The sequence below is a fragment of the Leptopilina boulardi genome, unplaced genomic scaffold (assembly GCF_019393585.1).
Source record: "Leptopilina boulardi isolate dan_hultmark-lab unplaced genomic scaffold, ZJU_Lbou_2.1 LbouV2_213, whole genome shotgun sequence".
NCBI classification, from domain to species: Eukaryota; Metazoa; Arthropoda; class Insecta; order Hymenoptera; family Figitidae; genus Leptopilina; species Leptopilina boulardi.
In genome coordinates, this window is record NW_026137767.1 from 1,934,636 (window position 1) to 1,951,685 (window position 17,050).

At 29.3% G+C, this 17,050-nt stretch overlaps 1 protein-coding gene across 5 annotated transcripts in view; it reads right to left on the minus strand.

The window, feature by feature from the left end:
• Window positions 1–833: 833 nt before the first annotated feature.
• LOC127279009 (uncharacterized) overlaps window positions 834–17,050 on the minus strand; it is a 140,718-nt gene continuing 124,501 nt past the window's right edge. For all 5 annotated transcript variants that reach the window (XM_051301067.1, XM_051301064.1, XM_051301066.1 and 2 more), the window contains one exon: window positions 834–2,347. In XM_051301067.1, coding sequence (XP_051157024.1) covers window positions 2,254–2,347 — 94 coding nt within the window. In that variant the 3' untranslated portion in view covers window positions 834–2,253. The remainder of the gene's footprint in view (window positions 2,348–17,050) is intronic.

Sequence of the window (17,050 nt, forward strand, 5' to 3'; positions counted from 1 at the left end):
AAAATTGTTTATTAGTCTTTTCTTTAAAAATTCACAATTGTTAATAAGTCTTTTCTTTGAAAATTCACAATTGTTAATTAGTTAAACACTTTTTGCGAAACTCAAAAGTTCAAATGATTACAATTCACTTTTATTTGTAGTCACAAGCGATTAGAGTAAAAAAACCTTGTATGATTCAGAACACGATTTGAATCAATTATGAAAATCTAGGCTCAAGAATAGTCTATATATACCCGATAAAATAGAAAGCATTTATTCTCTCTATTATTTTTCAACCAATCAGATTGCCGGTGGTGCATTTTCTAACCAATAGGAAAAGAGAGCTTGAAAACTATGGATAAAAAAAGAAGAAAAATTGATAAATAGGAAAAAAGAGTTTTAAAATTATAAATAGAAAATAAGAGATCAAATTTTAAATTCCTCCACAAAATTTTAGCTCAATTCATTCACCATTTTACGGGAAAAGTTACGGACAAATTAACATTACTGACCTAACAGTCACATAACCTTAAGGCAAATGAAAATAGTCTAAAAATAAAAATTTTCTCTAGCAGATATTTTGGGGAACAATATAATTTATTAAAAAACAAGTTTATGTTGCAAACGTGATTTTGTGAATTTTTCAAGGATTAGACCTCCGATACTTAGAGTAAATTGCTTTATTGAGGTACTGGGTTACAACTCCAGTTACCTGACTAGGATGGTAACGGACAATCTGTTTGTAATAAGTCGAGTAATAAGTTCTCAAAATTTTACTTTGTACAACAAACTTTCATTTTCAAAAATTCAACATATTAAACATATAAAATTAACATCAAGTGATAAATTAACAATTTTATTAAAAATTAACTATGTTTTATTATAATCATAATTTAATTTTCTTACATTACATTATACAATCAGTGGTTATGTATACTATAAGAAAGTTTAGTTTTTATATAAAAAGTTTTTTGTGTACTTTATAATTTAAATGAACGCGAAACGTGATATTAATATGTGCAAATGAGTTTTTACACTGTGACTGTGTTCACTGTACAAAAATTAGTTTTCTATTACTGTACTAAATTAGCAGACTTAGAAACTTCCCCCATAGCACCGAAAATTTCCTGAAGTTTTCCTAAAGATTTATTTGAAATGTTCGGAATATTTAATTGCAATGTTTAGTGAAAATTGTGTAAAGATTTAAATGTCCCGATTAAATAAATGTTTAGTTTAAAACTTTCCTGAACATTTATTCAAGTGGGATATTTAAATCTTTACCCAATTTTTACTAAACATTGCAATTAAATATTCCGAACATTTCAAATAAATCTTTAGGAAAGTTTCGGTACTGTGGGGATTATAACGAATAAAAATGCTTCTAAATATTAAATTAATACAATTAATAGTAAAGAGTATTAGAATTTACCTCTATAAATGAAATACAAACAATATAAGTTTTTTTTAAGCAAAATTTTAAATGTTATGAAAATTGCATAACTTGTATATGTCATTATTTGGAGAAAGTTCCAGCTGTAAAATAAAAAACAATAAAAATTATATATGGCGTAGTATATGTGTAACCTAGGAACAACAAAATATATAAATAAATATGCATATTTTTTTGTTCAGAATTTTTTGAACTTTAAAACCGTGAAATAAACATTTTTTTAAATATTTCTTAAAATGAAATTTAAAAAAAATTTAGAATAAAACAACAGAAAATTAAAAGTCTTTTTAACCCATTCTCTTCTTAGTAAAATATTTTTAAAGGTACCCAAAATTATTTTTATTACAAAACAGCCTTTTACTTCTCGACAAGAATTTCGGATATCTATATTTGTCTCACATGAGTAATGAATAAAGAAGTACCACAGCTACATTATTTTCTGTATTTATAATAGCATTTCCATATTTACAAATAAAGAATATAGAGTATGGGACATTTTTTAATTGTATATCAGAGAAATATAGCTTTCCCAAAATTCTTTTGGAGGAGTAAAATTCTGCCGAAATAAGAAACAGGTTTAAATACTTTTGAGAAAAAACTAGAGGGATAATGGGTTAAAAATTTAACAAAATTTTTTTTAATTTGAAACTTTTAATGTAAAAAAGTTTGACCCCTGTCAGTATGGTAATCACGCATTGCACAGAGCTAAAATAGTATTCTTAATTTCAGGTCACATATATAGTACGATGTATGTATATTATCCTTATGGACTTTTATTTTAAATTGTTCTTTTTCCAAACAATGCCACATAGACATATTCTTAATTATATTAAAATCTGATGGCAGAAGATTGATATTATAATAAACGATAGTTGAGAATTAAGTAATCCTGCTGAATTCCAACTTTCAAGAGGCGACCTGAAACACAAGAAACACAAGTGGGTTAAAGATAATTTAAATAAATACGAAAATATAGTATAGGGGGTAAAATTTTTGTAGCGTATGAAGTTAAAAAAAGTTTGGCAGATCGAGTTGTAACTGGCACATAGTTTAGCCCTATGGGTGAATACTTTCACCACGAAGTATTGTTAGGTTTTGTCGAAAACTGTAGGAGGAGGGGGTTGAATATTTTTTTAAAGTGTGAACAGAGAATTTTTAAAGAGTTATAACTTTTTAACAATAAGATGAAAACAATTTTGACCTATTTGTTTTCGAAATTGTTCTTCCTTTCTTTCGAATGATAAAAAAATTCAAATTTTTACACCATTCTAAAAAGCATGAAAAAGCCTTTCGAAATCATATAAATGAAAATGTTTTGTATCCCCTTATATAATAATTATAATTTTTAATTAATTAATTAATGTTAATAAAAAAATGAAATATTTTATAAACAAATAAAGTTATATAACACATTTCTTGCTGTAAGCTTACCTTAAGCATATGTGTGAGATTTGTGAACTTCAGGGGTAACTTTAAGATAAGTTTACAATAAGTAATAAATGTCCTCATTTGTAAAGTTACACGGTAAGATTGAGGTAACTATACACGTTAAGGTTCAGGTAAGCTTACACAGTACAGTTTTGGTAAGTTTATACACAGTGGGCAAAAACCAACTTCGTTTTAAAAACGTTTAAGAACGTTTCATGTTCACCAAGTAATATTCTGCAATATTTTAAATACATGGATGTTCAAATAATGTTCTAGAACAATTTTTGGCTGACATGAAACGTTCTATAAACGTTTTTGGAACGAACATGGTTATTTGCCCCTGGGTGATGTAAGCTTACTGTAAGGTTAAAATAATTATTCAAATTTAATAAGAGTTAATTGTATTAAAATATATATTACAATACACATTTTGTATAAAAAATTATATACATATGTGTCCTGACGCGGTGAAAGGGACCTTATGGTACAATAGCAAATTGTACTTTTGAATGTTCATAATAAAAAATGAATAGAACAAAATAATTTCTAGTTTTTGGAAATAAAAGAGCAACTCAAATAATTTGATTTCCAAAAATTAGAAATTATTTTGTTCAATTCATTTTTTATTATGAACATTTAAAGTACAATTTGCAATTGGACCATAAGGTCCCTTTCACCGCGTCAGGACACATATTTTGTAAAGTAGTTCAGAGACCCCGATGGGGTTTGTGAAAAAAAAATTTTATGAATAACACAGCCCCACAAAAAAAAAAAGTGTCATGTACTTTTGACCGGAATACCCTAACCCTATGTATTTTGACGCGCTGAACACGAATCCGAAGTCCGTTTTGCTCCATCACATCAGGATTTTTTTCTAACCTCAAAAAACATGTCGGATTTTTAGAAGTAGGCGATTTTTTTAAAACGATTACGAATCTGAAGTTAGATTTTCAAAATCAAAAATGGCGGATCCAATATGGCGGACGAATTTTGAAAAAATTTTAAGATTTACTTCAAACTTGGTATCACGAAGTAGTATAAGGAGACGTAACGCCCATAGTAGATTGTGGTGAAAGGACGCCGCGCGTGGAGAAATAGAGAATTAAAATTTATCACGTGCTCGCATGTGCTGACAAATTGTCTTGAACCGGTGTTTCGCGCTTGCACTTTGTGCTTTGTTAATGTTATCAGTGAAATGTCATGTTTTATAAAAGGATGTGGATCAAAAATAACTACAAAAGAAGAAAAAAATGGAGAAAATCGAAGTTTTTTTTCGGCTCCAACAGTATTTAATATTTCACAATATTTATTTTATTATTTATTTATTACACAATATTTTATCAAAACCACTTCGTGATCAAAACACTTTTGCTGTCAACTACAGTTGTTTACGCGATAGCAGACGACATATTTTGATTCCGATTTATCTCAGTAGAGGCGCTACAAGAGCATTATTCGAAAACCTTAGTAACTCTAGGACACGCATTTGGGGTTGCTTTGAATGCATGGCGTTACGTCTCCTTATACTACTTCGTGCTTGGTATCTAGGGGTTTTTTGGGTCGCTGATTACGAATCTGATGTCAGTTTTCAAAAATTGATAATGGCGTATCTAATGTGGCCGATAGAAGTCCATGTTGGATATGCCATTTTGAATTTTTGAAATCTGACATCAGATTCGTAATCAGTGACCCAAAAAACCCCCAGATACACTATTGCACATTAATTTTTGAAAAATTTCGTAAAATAATGTCCCCCTACCAAAAAAAATTCAACGGGTATTTCCCCCCCATAAATCAGCTTTTGGGGAAAAACAAAACATACGTGTCAAATTGTTTTCAAAAAACTACAAAACTGCCAAGTTTCAGAAAAATCGGCGTATGGCACTTCCCTAGTGTTACTTGTCAGCAACTTAGAAAACCTGTAGATACCAAATTTCATAATAAACTGACAATTTTTTAAAAATAATTCCTTAATATTGAATCAGACATCGAATTTCGGAAATCTGACATCAGATTCGTAATCAGCGACCCAAAAAACCCCTAGATACCAAGTTTGAAGTAAATCTTAAAATTTTTTCAAAATTCGTCCGCCATATTGGATCCGCCATTTTTGATTTTGAAAATCTAACTTCAGATTCGTAATCAGCGACACAAAAAACCCCCAGATACCAAGTCTGAAGTTAATACATCAATTTTTAAAAAAATCGCCTACTTCTCAAAATCCGACATGTTTTTTGAGGTTAGAAAAAAATCCTGACGTGATGGAGCAAAACGGACTTCGGATTCGTGTTCAGCGCGTCAAAATACATAGGGTTAGGGTATTCCGGTCAAAAGTACATGAAACTTTTTTTTTTGTGGGGCTGTGTAATTTGAAAGTATTAATTATATTTATGCTTACATAATAACCTTACACCACACTTAGAATAACTCTACAATATAAACTCACCACAACATTACCGTGTAAGTTTACCTGAACGTTAATATGTAAGCTTACGCAAGCCCTGATGTGAGGGCTTACAGATATGGACATTTGCAAATTGAGTTTTTTTCGATTATTGGAAGTGAGAAATGAAACACCAAATCACTTGTTTGGCAACGTTTCGTTGTCTTGGTTATTGGTTTGACACCATCATCAGGCCACTTTATTAAACAAAATTAAAATAAATTAATCACTCACAAACTACATAAAACTTCTTATAAAAAATATTAAAGTTATAAAATTCTTATTTTTATATATAAATAAATAATTACCTAGTTAAATTAAATTTAATTAGTTACCTTAGTAACAAGTCTAATTATTTGTCAAAAATAAAAACAAATTTCGAAGGTGAGGTATCACCCATCGTAAAGCAAATTAAAAACTAAAATAAGGTGACAATTCACACTATACATGTGGACATTTATTGCTTATTGAGTAAGCTTATCTTAAAGTTACCTGTAAAGTTCGCGAATCTCATGTGTCTGCTCAAGATAAGCTTACAGCAAGATAATATTCTATGATGGTACTAAAAAACACCTTTTTTAACACCATTTTTCAATAAATAATTATAAACAATTAGCAAAAATAAGTACGATACAACTCATGCTCTAAGAATTGCAAAATCAACAAAACTAATTATTGGGATTATAGCATAACCGAAAAAAGTTACCCCTATTTTTTCTTTTTGCAAAATAACTTGTTTATCTTATTTGTTTAAACAATTTAATAAAAAAATTCGAAATTTAAATAACCAATACCGCTATTCGAAAGTAATAATTTATTGCAAAAAGGTGTGAGCGAATAAAAAAGTTGTAAAGAGGAAAGTTGCTTATTTTTCCTCCCCAGTCAAATATCCTACGCTTTATGAAATTGAGTAAAAAGCCTAATTTTAGTGTTAGGGTAGCTGCTAAAAAGCAGTTAAATGGCATCGGGAAAGCTATTAAAAAGCATGTTATGTCATTGGTCTAAAGTTTGGCATTTCAAATGAAGCAATCTTTTTTAACCAATAAAAATCAGGAAAAGAAGCAGGTGCAAAGCGCCTACAACAAAGGTTTCGTGGCTTTTTAAATTCAGATCAAAAGTTATTTGTATATAATAAATAATTTATAATTACATTATTTGTGAATTGCTATGGAAACGGTTGCCATGGAAACGGTTGCTTATTTTCCCACGTTCTTTCGAATGGCGGTATTGGTTATTTAAAATTAGAATTTTTTTTATTAAATTGTTTAAACAAATTAGATAAACAAATTATTTTGCAAAAAGAAAAAATAAGTGTATCTTTTTTCGGTTATGCTCTGCATCCAATAGTTAGTTTGACGTTAGAAACGCTGAGTACTCTATAGGCCTTAATGGGTAAAAAACAGTTCCTTAACAGACAACAAGTGTAACCACTTCATAAGCGAGCGTTTCACGCTCCTCGGCCCAGACTGTCAAAAACACCGAATTGGCGTTCTTATTTAGAGTAAAATTTTTAAAAATATACGTTAATTTTAATTATCACAAATTAATATTTCTATATTTTAGTTATAAGTGAAGAAAAATATGACAATAAAAATTCGGTTTTTTGAAGTTATCAATGTTTTTCTAACGTTGAAATCGGCAATTTTTAGTACTTTTCAAAAAATGGCGTTCCACTTTTACTCAAGTCTTATTAAATAAAACTCAGATTTGTCATTAAAAAATGATATTAATATACTTTCTAACTTGTAAAATGTAATAATAATAATTATTATTTTTTTACGAAAAAAGTGAAAAATCTACATAACCCTTGATATCCAAGGCAGATACCTTAAGCCCGGTGATGTGGCAGTCCGGAGAGGGCTAACGCCGAGGTGAAGAAGAGAAAGCAAGATGAGGCGCCTCTTGTCAGAAAGATTGCGAAGGTGACGGTACCCACAAATCCTAAGCAAACCAATAAGAAGAAAGTAACGATTAGATCTACAATGGTAATCCGAGCCGCAACTGGACCAACGTATACTGGCGTACTAAGCAAACTTCGAAAGGATGTGAATCCGGACGTCCGCCACATGAAGTTTATGGGCGCTAAGCCTACTAGAAGGAAAGATCTCCTTATTACAATTAGAGAAGACTTTAATAAAGAGTCATACACCGCTGAGTTCAACAAAGCGGTTTAAAGCATGGAGAATGTGCAGACCGTGGATCGACAGGTCACACTGGAGATCCGCGACTTGGATTACATTACCCAGGAAGAGGAGGTCCAGCAGGCGTTGTTGGAAGTGCTCCAGAAGCCAGGAAGCAGGATGGTGACGGTTCTAGGACCCAACCGATGAGGAATGAAGCTCGCGGTTGTAGTCTCCGACCCAAAAGAGGCGGAAAGGCTGTAAAACGTGGGACGCATAAAGATTGGCTTTATATGATGCCCAATCAAAAGAAGGGTGATGGTCGTTCAGTGCCATCGGTGCATGGCGTATGCCCAAATAGGAAGAGTTTGTAAGGCAGCGGATAGATTGACTGCGTGCCTCGGGACGCATGAATATTCCCCACACCGGATTAATCACACATTTAAGATGATAGAAATAGAAATGGTGTAATTAGTATTTAATAGAATTTCAATTATTAGGAATTTTTTTGAAACAAATTTTAATTAGATGGATTAAGATTTGAAAGGAATTTCCAAGGAAGTTATTTCTAGTTCAAAAGACATGCAATGTGTAAGGATTTTTCTTGAGGAGAACAGTAAAAATATAGAATTAGCGGTTGATTAAATTTTGAATTGAAGTAGGGTCAGCCGGGGTAAATCCGAACGGGGGGTAAATCCGAACGCTAATTATTTCAACTTAATTAAAATTTTTAAAAATAATTTCGATATGAGAATTTTTACCTCAGATCCTCTTCAAGAGATTCTAAGTATTATCCTATTTTTCGTTTGTTAATTAGCAACAGCATAAACAAAGATAACGAGTATTGCAAAAAAGATCAATTTTTTTGCCAAATGGTTTGTTGAAAAAAGTTTTTCAGGATCTTAATAAAATTTGGTATTCTACGGTTTTTGGGGTCGCTAATTACCAATTTGAAGTCAGTTTTTCAAAATTCAAAATGACGGACGAGAATTAAAAAATTCATTGGATTCGCTCGAAAATTGTTACTCGGGGGGTTTCAGGGTCGCTGATTACGAATTTGGAGTTAGCAAATTTGATCATTTTTAAAAATAAGTTTTAGGAAAGTCCGCCATTTTGAATTTAAAAAATTTGACTTATATTTTTGTATTTACATTCAATCACTCCAAAATACTTTCTGTATCAAGTTTTGCAAAAATCCATTATGATTTGATAAAGTTATTGAAGGTTTTAATTGTGTAATGCATTTTAATTTTTAACCTGTTTGATTTTTGTATTTATATATGATGCATTATTACATAATAGGTTTATTGTATTTTTTTTGAGTTTTTATATAAGTTTAACAATTGCAATACTTTAAATTTATTTTCCCTAAGATTTTTCTGAAATACAGTGGTGTTCGTATTTACCCCCGTATTTTAGGAAAGTTGCAAAGTATCGAGGTAAATACGAACGCTAAGTTTCCTGCGATTGTAATTTATCAAAAAATTTTGCTACCCCATAAAATTGTTCTATGGAAGTAAAGTAACAACTTCATGCACCAGAATACCGGAAGTATTGTCTTTTAAAAGAAAAAACTTATGTTATTGTTGAAACTTACTAAAAGCGTTCGGATTTACTCCGATTGACCCTAATTTGAGTTGAATATTAATTCGGCGTAAAATAAATTTTACCTAAATAAAATTTATTTATAAATCGTTGTTATATAAAAGATAATTTCTTTGTCAGATTTTTCATAAAGGACAATTTTTATTTGATAGAATTTTTATGTAATACAATATATGTTTAATAGAATTAAAATCTAATAAAATTTATGTTTCAAAGAATTTTCCTGAAACAGAAATTTTATATAGTCAAATAAATATTTAGACAAATTTCTCTTTATTGAAATTTCTATTTAACTGAATTAATAACTATCTTAACTGTCATTTAAAAGAATATTAACTTCGCCGTATTGTTTTTTGCTTAAAAAAAAGGTTACGTAATTTTCATATATTAGAAGATATATTTTTAATAAATTTCAATTAATAGAAATTAAATTTTTCTTTTATAGTAAACAGCCTAAATTTTAAAATTTATAAAGTTTTATTTAAGAGAGAGTTTATTTGAAAAATAAATTGTTTGGTACAATTTGTAGTAAATATACTTATTTTTTAAATGGAAAATACTGTTATATAATTTTTATATACAGAAAGTTTTAGTAGATCTCCTTCTTATTAGAGATAACTTTTATGAAAATGAATTTTTATTTACTAGAATATTTTTATTGTCGAATTTATATTTGTATAAATTTAATATTGGCATAATTTTAGTATAGATGAATATTTATGTGTCAGAATTGTTATTGACTCGAATTTAAATTTGACCTAAAAAAATGTCCCTCGAGTTTCTCATCTATATTTCATTGGCATTGGCGGAAAGGAGGTGCCACTTATTATTTCTACTGAGTGTAAACAATAGTGCGCGAAATTCAAATTTGATAAGAACATCTGCTCACAAATTAGAAGGTAAAAATTAAAATTAAAATTCTTATCCTTTTTTAACGTCATTAATTGTAATATTTCATCAATTTATAAAATCGTTATTGAATTCTGTATGTCTATGAATTATTTAATAATAATGTGCAATTTTGTTAAACCTTTAACCGTATGTGGTATGAATAATAATTATCATAATGCTCAACAGATGGCATTGCAATGTTGAATGAGTAGATAATTTTAATTATTATTTCTTTTTCTATTAACAATAACCCACATAGCACGACTTCTTGCTGTGAGCGTTACTGTAAGGATATCTGTAGGGTTTGTAAGGTTACCGTGTAAGCCTGCAGTAAACTTGAGGTCATCTTAAAACTTCCGCCTTACAGTAAGCTTACACAGTAAAGCTAAGGTAAGCTTACACAGTAAGGTCGTGGTAAGTTTACATGGTAAGGATGTGGTAAGCTTACACGGTAAGGTTGTCGTAAGCTTCCCGTAAGGTTACTGTAAGGTTGCTGTAAGGTTACTGTTAATATAAAGTAATATGAAAATATATTAAAAATAATTATATTATAATATATATTATATTATAAATTTTTTTGCATAAAAAATTATATATTTGGTAAAGTACTTTATGAACCCCAATAGGGTTTGTCAAATAAAAGTTACTGCGCAGCCGAATGTGCCATAGAAAACCACTGCGCATAAATATTAATAAATTTTATTTATTAACAACATTCTATGTTTACAGTAACCTTACATCAACCTTACAGTAACCTTACGGGAAGCTTACAACCACCTTACCGTGTAAGCTTACCACATCCTTACCATGTAAACTTACCACGACCTTACTGTGTAAGCTTACCTTAGCTTTACTGTGTAAGCTTACTGTAAGGCGGAAGTTTTAAGATGACCTCAAGTTTACTGCAGGCTTACACGGTAACCTTACAAACCCTACAGATATCGTTACAGTAACCTCCCAGCAAGAAGTCGTGCTATGTGGGAACAATTAAATGGCAAGTGCTTTCTTGTAACATAAAAAATTACCAATGAAAATCATATGAAAAATTCAGAATTGTGATTAATAGTACTAAAGAAGAGATAAAATTTTATTTTATATTTTGATATTATTTTTTGAAATTTTAGTGGCTAGTTCTAAACACATTACGATTTAAATTGTAACTAAAGAAATGAAATTCTAAATGTATGCTTTCGCATACAAGTCTGAAACAATCCGCAAAAATTATTCATCTTCAATTTTAAAGAAAAACTATGCAGGTAATTATTTGAACAAGTAATTTATTCAGTTTATTTTAATAATTGTAAAATATATATATTCGTATACAAAGAAGCTATATTTGTTTTACAATTTACATCACAAATAAATAATCCTTTACATATTCGAGATTTTTCTTTTGACATCTAGTCATCTTTTGAAAAAGAACACTTAAAAAAAATTAAATACAAAATCTGCTTTTTGCTTCCGCAATTTCTACGAACTTACAAAAGGCAATTTTTGCCTGGCTACTAACGTAAGAAAAACATGTTTTTTTAAAGAAATGTGTTCTCTCGTGGATGTGATGGACCGAAAATTGGACTTACAACTGGGTCCATTTTTGGTTCCTGTAAAAAGAATTTGGGAAATTAACCAAATTTTTTGAAAATAACTTTTGGGATGAATAAATAAACATTTCAAGATGAAATTTTTGCAATATTTAATATAAATTAAATCTTATTCATTAGAATATTAAAGTTTATGGTGAGAATGATAATGATTTAATAAATTAGCATTTATTTATATTAAATATTGCATAAATTGATTGTTGGAATGTTCATTTATCTATCCCAAAAGTTTTTTTTTCATAAAGTTCGGTTAGTTTCCTAAGTTCTTATTGCAGGAACCGAAAATGGACCGAAAGTGGACCCAGTTAAGTCCACTTTCGGTCCAACCATTCTGCCAGGGTTGGTTACCTTAGTAACCAGGCAAAAATTGCCTTTTTTATAAACAAAAATTTTCTTGTGTGATTTGATTTTATAATTCAGTAGAAATTACCAAAGTAAAAAGCAAATTTTGTATTTAATTTTTTTTAGTGAAATTTAAACATTATGCAACGCAAATAAGATCGTTATTAGAAGAAGTAAAATTTAAAATTATTAGGAAGAAATTTCATTTTTTTATGAGTTTCCTCCTCTGCGATTTGTAATTTGAAATTAATTCTTTGATTTAAAAACAAGTTATTCCTTAACCCAGATAACACACGTACTAGTACGGTAGTAGTATAATACTAGTACGACGTACTAGACATACTAGTACTGTACCAGCCATGTACCTTCGCACGGTACCAGGTACTGTACTAGTACGGCGTACCGGTATGCAATATCGGTAGAATACGAGTACTATACGAGTACGACGTACTGAAAACTTTTGTGACTTAGTATAACGTACTGTTATTGTACTGGTACAATACTAGTATGATGTACAATATAAAATATTATATACCCTCCCCTTTCTCTTCCCACAATAGTATTTTCATTATTTTCATTTATTATTCAAAAGAAAATCTGTGGGAGAACTGAAATAATAATAATTCATTTTTATTGAATCATTTTTTTTATTTACATCATATATGTAACTTGTATTCTCACTTATCTTAAAATATCTGGTATTTTATATTATTTTAATTACTTAACTTTATCAAATATTAATTGATTATTTCTTTACATTTAAACATTATTTCAAAAGAATTTTAAACTTGATGTTATAAATTGCTTTGAAATTTGCTTTGAAAAACATATTATCACATCCTAACCTATAAATATGTTATATGTATAAGAAAAACTATAACGAAATAACACACAATTGAATTTAAAAATATATCAATATGATCAAGACCGAATTTATGAATTTTTCTCATTATAAATGTAAAAGATTTTGATGTTTTTCAATGAAATAACACCATGGCACCATGTCAAAGTAAAAGAATATAAATCTTATAAAGATCGATAATTTAATATAAATTTAATCTTGGATATTCAAGATGAGTACAGAAGCACAAGTTACAAACGTTAAAACTCTTTTGCTGCATCATAAACGACTTTTTTCACCAACATTTAATGCACCGTTTTCAGTGACGCGTTCATATTTGACAATTGTCAAGAAAGTGAGGTTGGGTTGGCATTACCAGCAAAGATTCCCAGTACGACGTACCAGTATTATACTTGTATCGTACAAGTATGTTGTGCTTCTTATTTCAGAAGTACGACGTACTGATATTGTACTAGTACTATACTTTTATCGAGTAATCATATTTTACAATTCTAACAGTACGACATACTTTTATTGTACTAGTACCGTACTGGTACGACATATATAATTATTTTGTACTTGTATAAAACTAGTATAATACTAGTACGCCGTACTCGTAAATAACGATTAGTACGCTTGGTTATCTGGGAATTTTTAATAAAATACTCGAAGTACTGAGGTATATTCACGAATGCAAAACTTCCTCATGAGGAAGCAAAATCTCATTTTTCTTAAAAATGTCGTTTACCGACATTTTTCATCCAGATGGTAGAATGGACAAGGTGTTAAATTGTGGCTTTTCAACAGAAAAAGTGAAACTGAATCTGGAAGAGTATCTCGATGAACTTAAAAAAGCTTTTGAAAACACTGGGTTGTCAAAAGCATTGAAGATACATGTAATGTTGGAACACTTAAAACATTCCACCCATGCTTTAAACAATATAGGATTGGGCTTGTGGTCTGAGCAAGCAGGTGAATCAATCCATCAACAATTTTTAAACATATGGAAAAACTGCAAAATTAATTCGATAGACGATCGCGATCCTGGATGCGCGGAAAGATTGCAAAAGGCCGTCGTAGAATTTTCCTCTTTTCGCATTTGATATCAAATTTTATTGACGTTTGTCAACTTTAAATTATTTCAATTTTCTCAATAATTTATTAACAATTTGAAAAAGTGAAAAAAACAAAAAAAATAAAATTCTCAAATTTAATTTAAAAAAACTTTTGAAAAACTTAAAATGGAGTTACATAGTACTCTCTACGTTAGTGATGCATTCGAGCAAGAAATAACAAGAAAACATCGAGATCAAAAATTTCACTCGCGATTCAAGATGAACTTCTGGTGTTATTTTGTTAAATTAACCAAGAGTCTTGAAATGTCAAGCAGTTATAAACAAATGCTTGAAAATTAATTGCAATATTTAAAAAAGGTTAGAAAAATCTTAAAACCAACTTTGAAAAAGTATTAATTATGCTATAGAATTGCAATTTTTGATTAATTAACAAATTAACTATCAAAAACCTAGAAAAAATTTAAAAAATAGTATATGTATATTTTACGTTTTTTAAAAGAAAATTTTAACACTTAAAAAAATAAAATTTAAAACAAATAAATATATAAATTGTAATGTTTATAATTTAAAAAAATTTATAAAATTTAACTATGAATTTAAAAATTCTAATAGGTTTCTTAACTGAAATTACTTTGAAACTAAAAATTCAATTAAGTAAGTAAATTATAATGACCTGAAATTAATTTTAATTTAATGAAGCAAAAACATTTAATAATTAAAATTAATTGAATAAAAATTAAGGAACTGTAATCTTTATAAGATGTATTTGAATAAATAAAGAAGTGAATAGAAATAAATAAGATGAAGACTGAAAAAGAAAAACATTATATTTCTCCAACATAAGAGTGCATTTTATAACATCAACAATAAGAATACATTATATGCAAATAATTTTTTATAACGTAATTAACACATAACAAAAAATTTTCAAATTGCAAGTATTGATTTTACACAAAATTTTTTTTTAAACTCAGAATAGAATTCTATGAATCTTTTTAGAATTGTTTTGCATTTAGTCGAGTTTGCATCGCAGAAGTCAAACTACAATTCACCCAGGAATTAAGACACAAACACGATTGAGCAGACTCATTATTGAGTCATTCCCACTTTCTGCAAAAGTCTCTGCATCGTATTTACTGTCGCTATTACAATCAACATCGTCAGATTCATCCACATCGTCTATTTCTAAATCTTTAATAAAATCTTGTGCACCCAAATTCAAAATGTGCGCAAAGCATCGGAAATGTAAATCCAGTGGGTTGAAGTTGTTATGAAATTTCTTGTTTAACAATAAGGCTAATTCTTCTACGAATTTTGTATTCGCAGCGACATTATCGAGGGTAATACCTTGAAATTTTTCAGTTAAGTTACTTCTTTCCAAAACAGTAAAAAAAATAAAAGCAATAGCTTTTCCGGTGTGTTCTCCTTTAGACGGAACAAAATCAATCACTAAAGAATGTAGATTTCAATCTTCACTGAAAAAGTGTTCCGTAATTTCAAAGTATGATTTTCCATTAATTGAACTCTATCCGTCAAGTGTAAATGCTAATTTCGAGTCATTTTTTTCATGATTATTATATGAGGTTATGTACACTGATTTAGATTTTTGTGGAATTAATTTTTCCTTAGCACTTTCGGCTAATTGGCGTATTTTTTCGGAATTTTCATTTTCAGCCATAATTTGGAACACAATACAGTAACGTAATGATTTTCAACTAATATAAATTAACGCGAACAAGTAAACACATGTGCTACGCCATTTTCTCTAAAACTTTAGGCCCCTTTCAGAATGTGTTTCACGCACGCGTCGATTTCGGAAGCGGCCTTATTAGGAATTATTTGCTTTCGAAGGTTGGTAGCGCTGTTCATGAGTACTGCGGGTGGGGGAACATGTGCCTTAAAAGTATATTTCTCCTCTTTTTACGCACAGGTCCGCTTAAAAGTCGAGGTTTTAACGATATGGGATCTGACATGGGGGCGGGGCCTAAAGCAATATGGCGTAAATTGGGTAACACTTTTAGTGAATTTACATGGGAATAACATGGGATGCAATAGAACAAAATCGTTTAAAAAATATTGCTTAATTTAATAAATGTATAAGTGAATTTTTTTAATACAAAATTACTATTTACATTCCTATTTACATTTGTATTTTCCTTTATATTTCATGAAATTATATGAAAATTTATAAATGTATGTATTTCATTTTTCATTGTAAAAGTCTGTTAACAAGAACTGAAAAAAAATTTTATTTATCCGTTTTTACAGTGATAAATTAACTTTCAAAATGTTCACATGCACGGGTAATATGAAAGATTATATAACCTCCAAATTTTAAAATCTTAAACTTACCTGGCAAAATGTAATCACTTCTTTTGAAATGCAGAGAACATACTCTCATAGAAGGCTTTATACTGTTTATTTTTAAAGCATTTTTCCAGGCCTTTAATTGATCGACTTTTTCAAAATTATCGAACGTATTTTCACATCCACTACTCGTTGTTTTGGTTTCGGAAATTTATGGAAAATTACGCTTAAATTTTTCGCTACAGTACTGCCACAGCCTCTCACAGAACACTTAATTTTGCAGGAAGATTTCTCACGCGGTAAAAATGTAGCTTCATTCATAATGATAAAATAATTAACAATGACAGCGGAACTACAATTGCAAGTGACACAAACAGTTATCCAAAACTAGTTACATTTTTCAACACCAGATGGCATGTGTACGAATGTCAGATCCCAATAGAAAATACATTATGAATGAAAAAATTCACGAATTTGAAAAAAATGCCCTGGGATTTCCGGTTTTTCTTGATTTCTCGGTTCGCTGGACACCCTTATTTTTATTAGTAAACTAATTATTTAAATACAAACTTTCCTGAATTAAAAAAATTTGCTTAATTTCATAAAATACCTTTGATTTTACTGAAATGCCCACTCCGTAAATTTCTTTGTACATTTCTGTATGGCAATTTTGGACATGTCTTTTAACACCGGAAGTGTTCGAATTTTTCATTTTTATAATCTTCTCGATGCCCGTTGCTTCGTGACATAATTTACATTTTGCAAATTTTTGTTCATCGCCGTCGACTTCAAATTCGTAAATTTTATTTAATTCTTCACAAATAGTTTTTGATTTTTTAGTTGAATGAGTTGCATCACTACTTATTATTATTAAATATAATTAGTTTGTTAAACATAAAGTACATAATAATTTAAACCAAAAATTAACCATTTAATTAACATTATTTTATTGTTTATATTATTATAC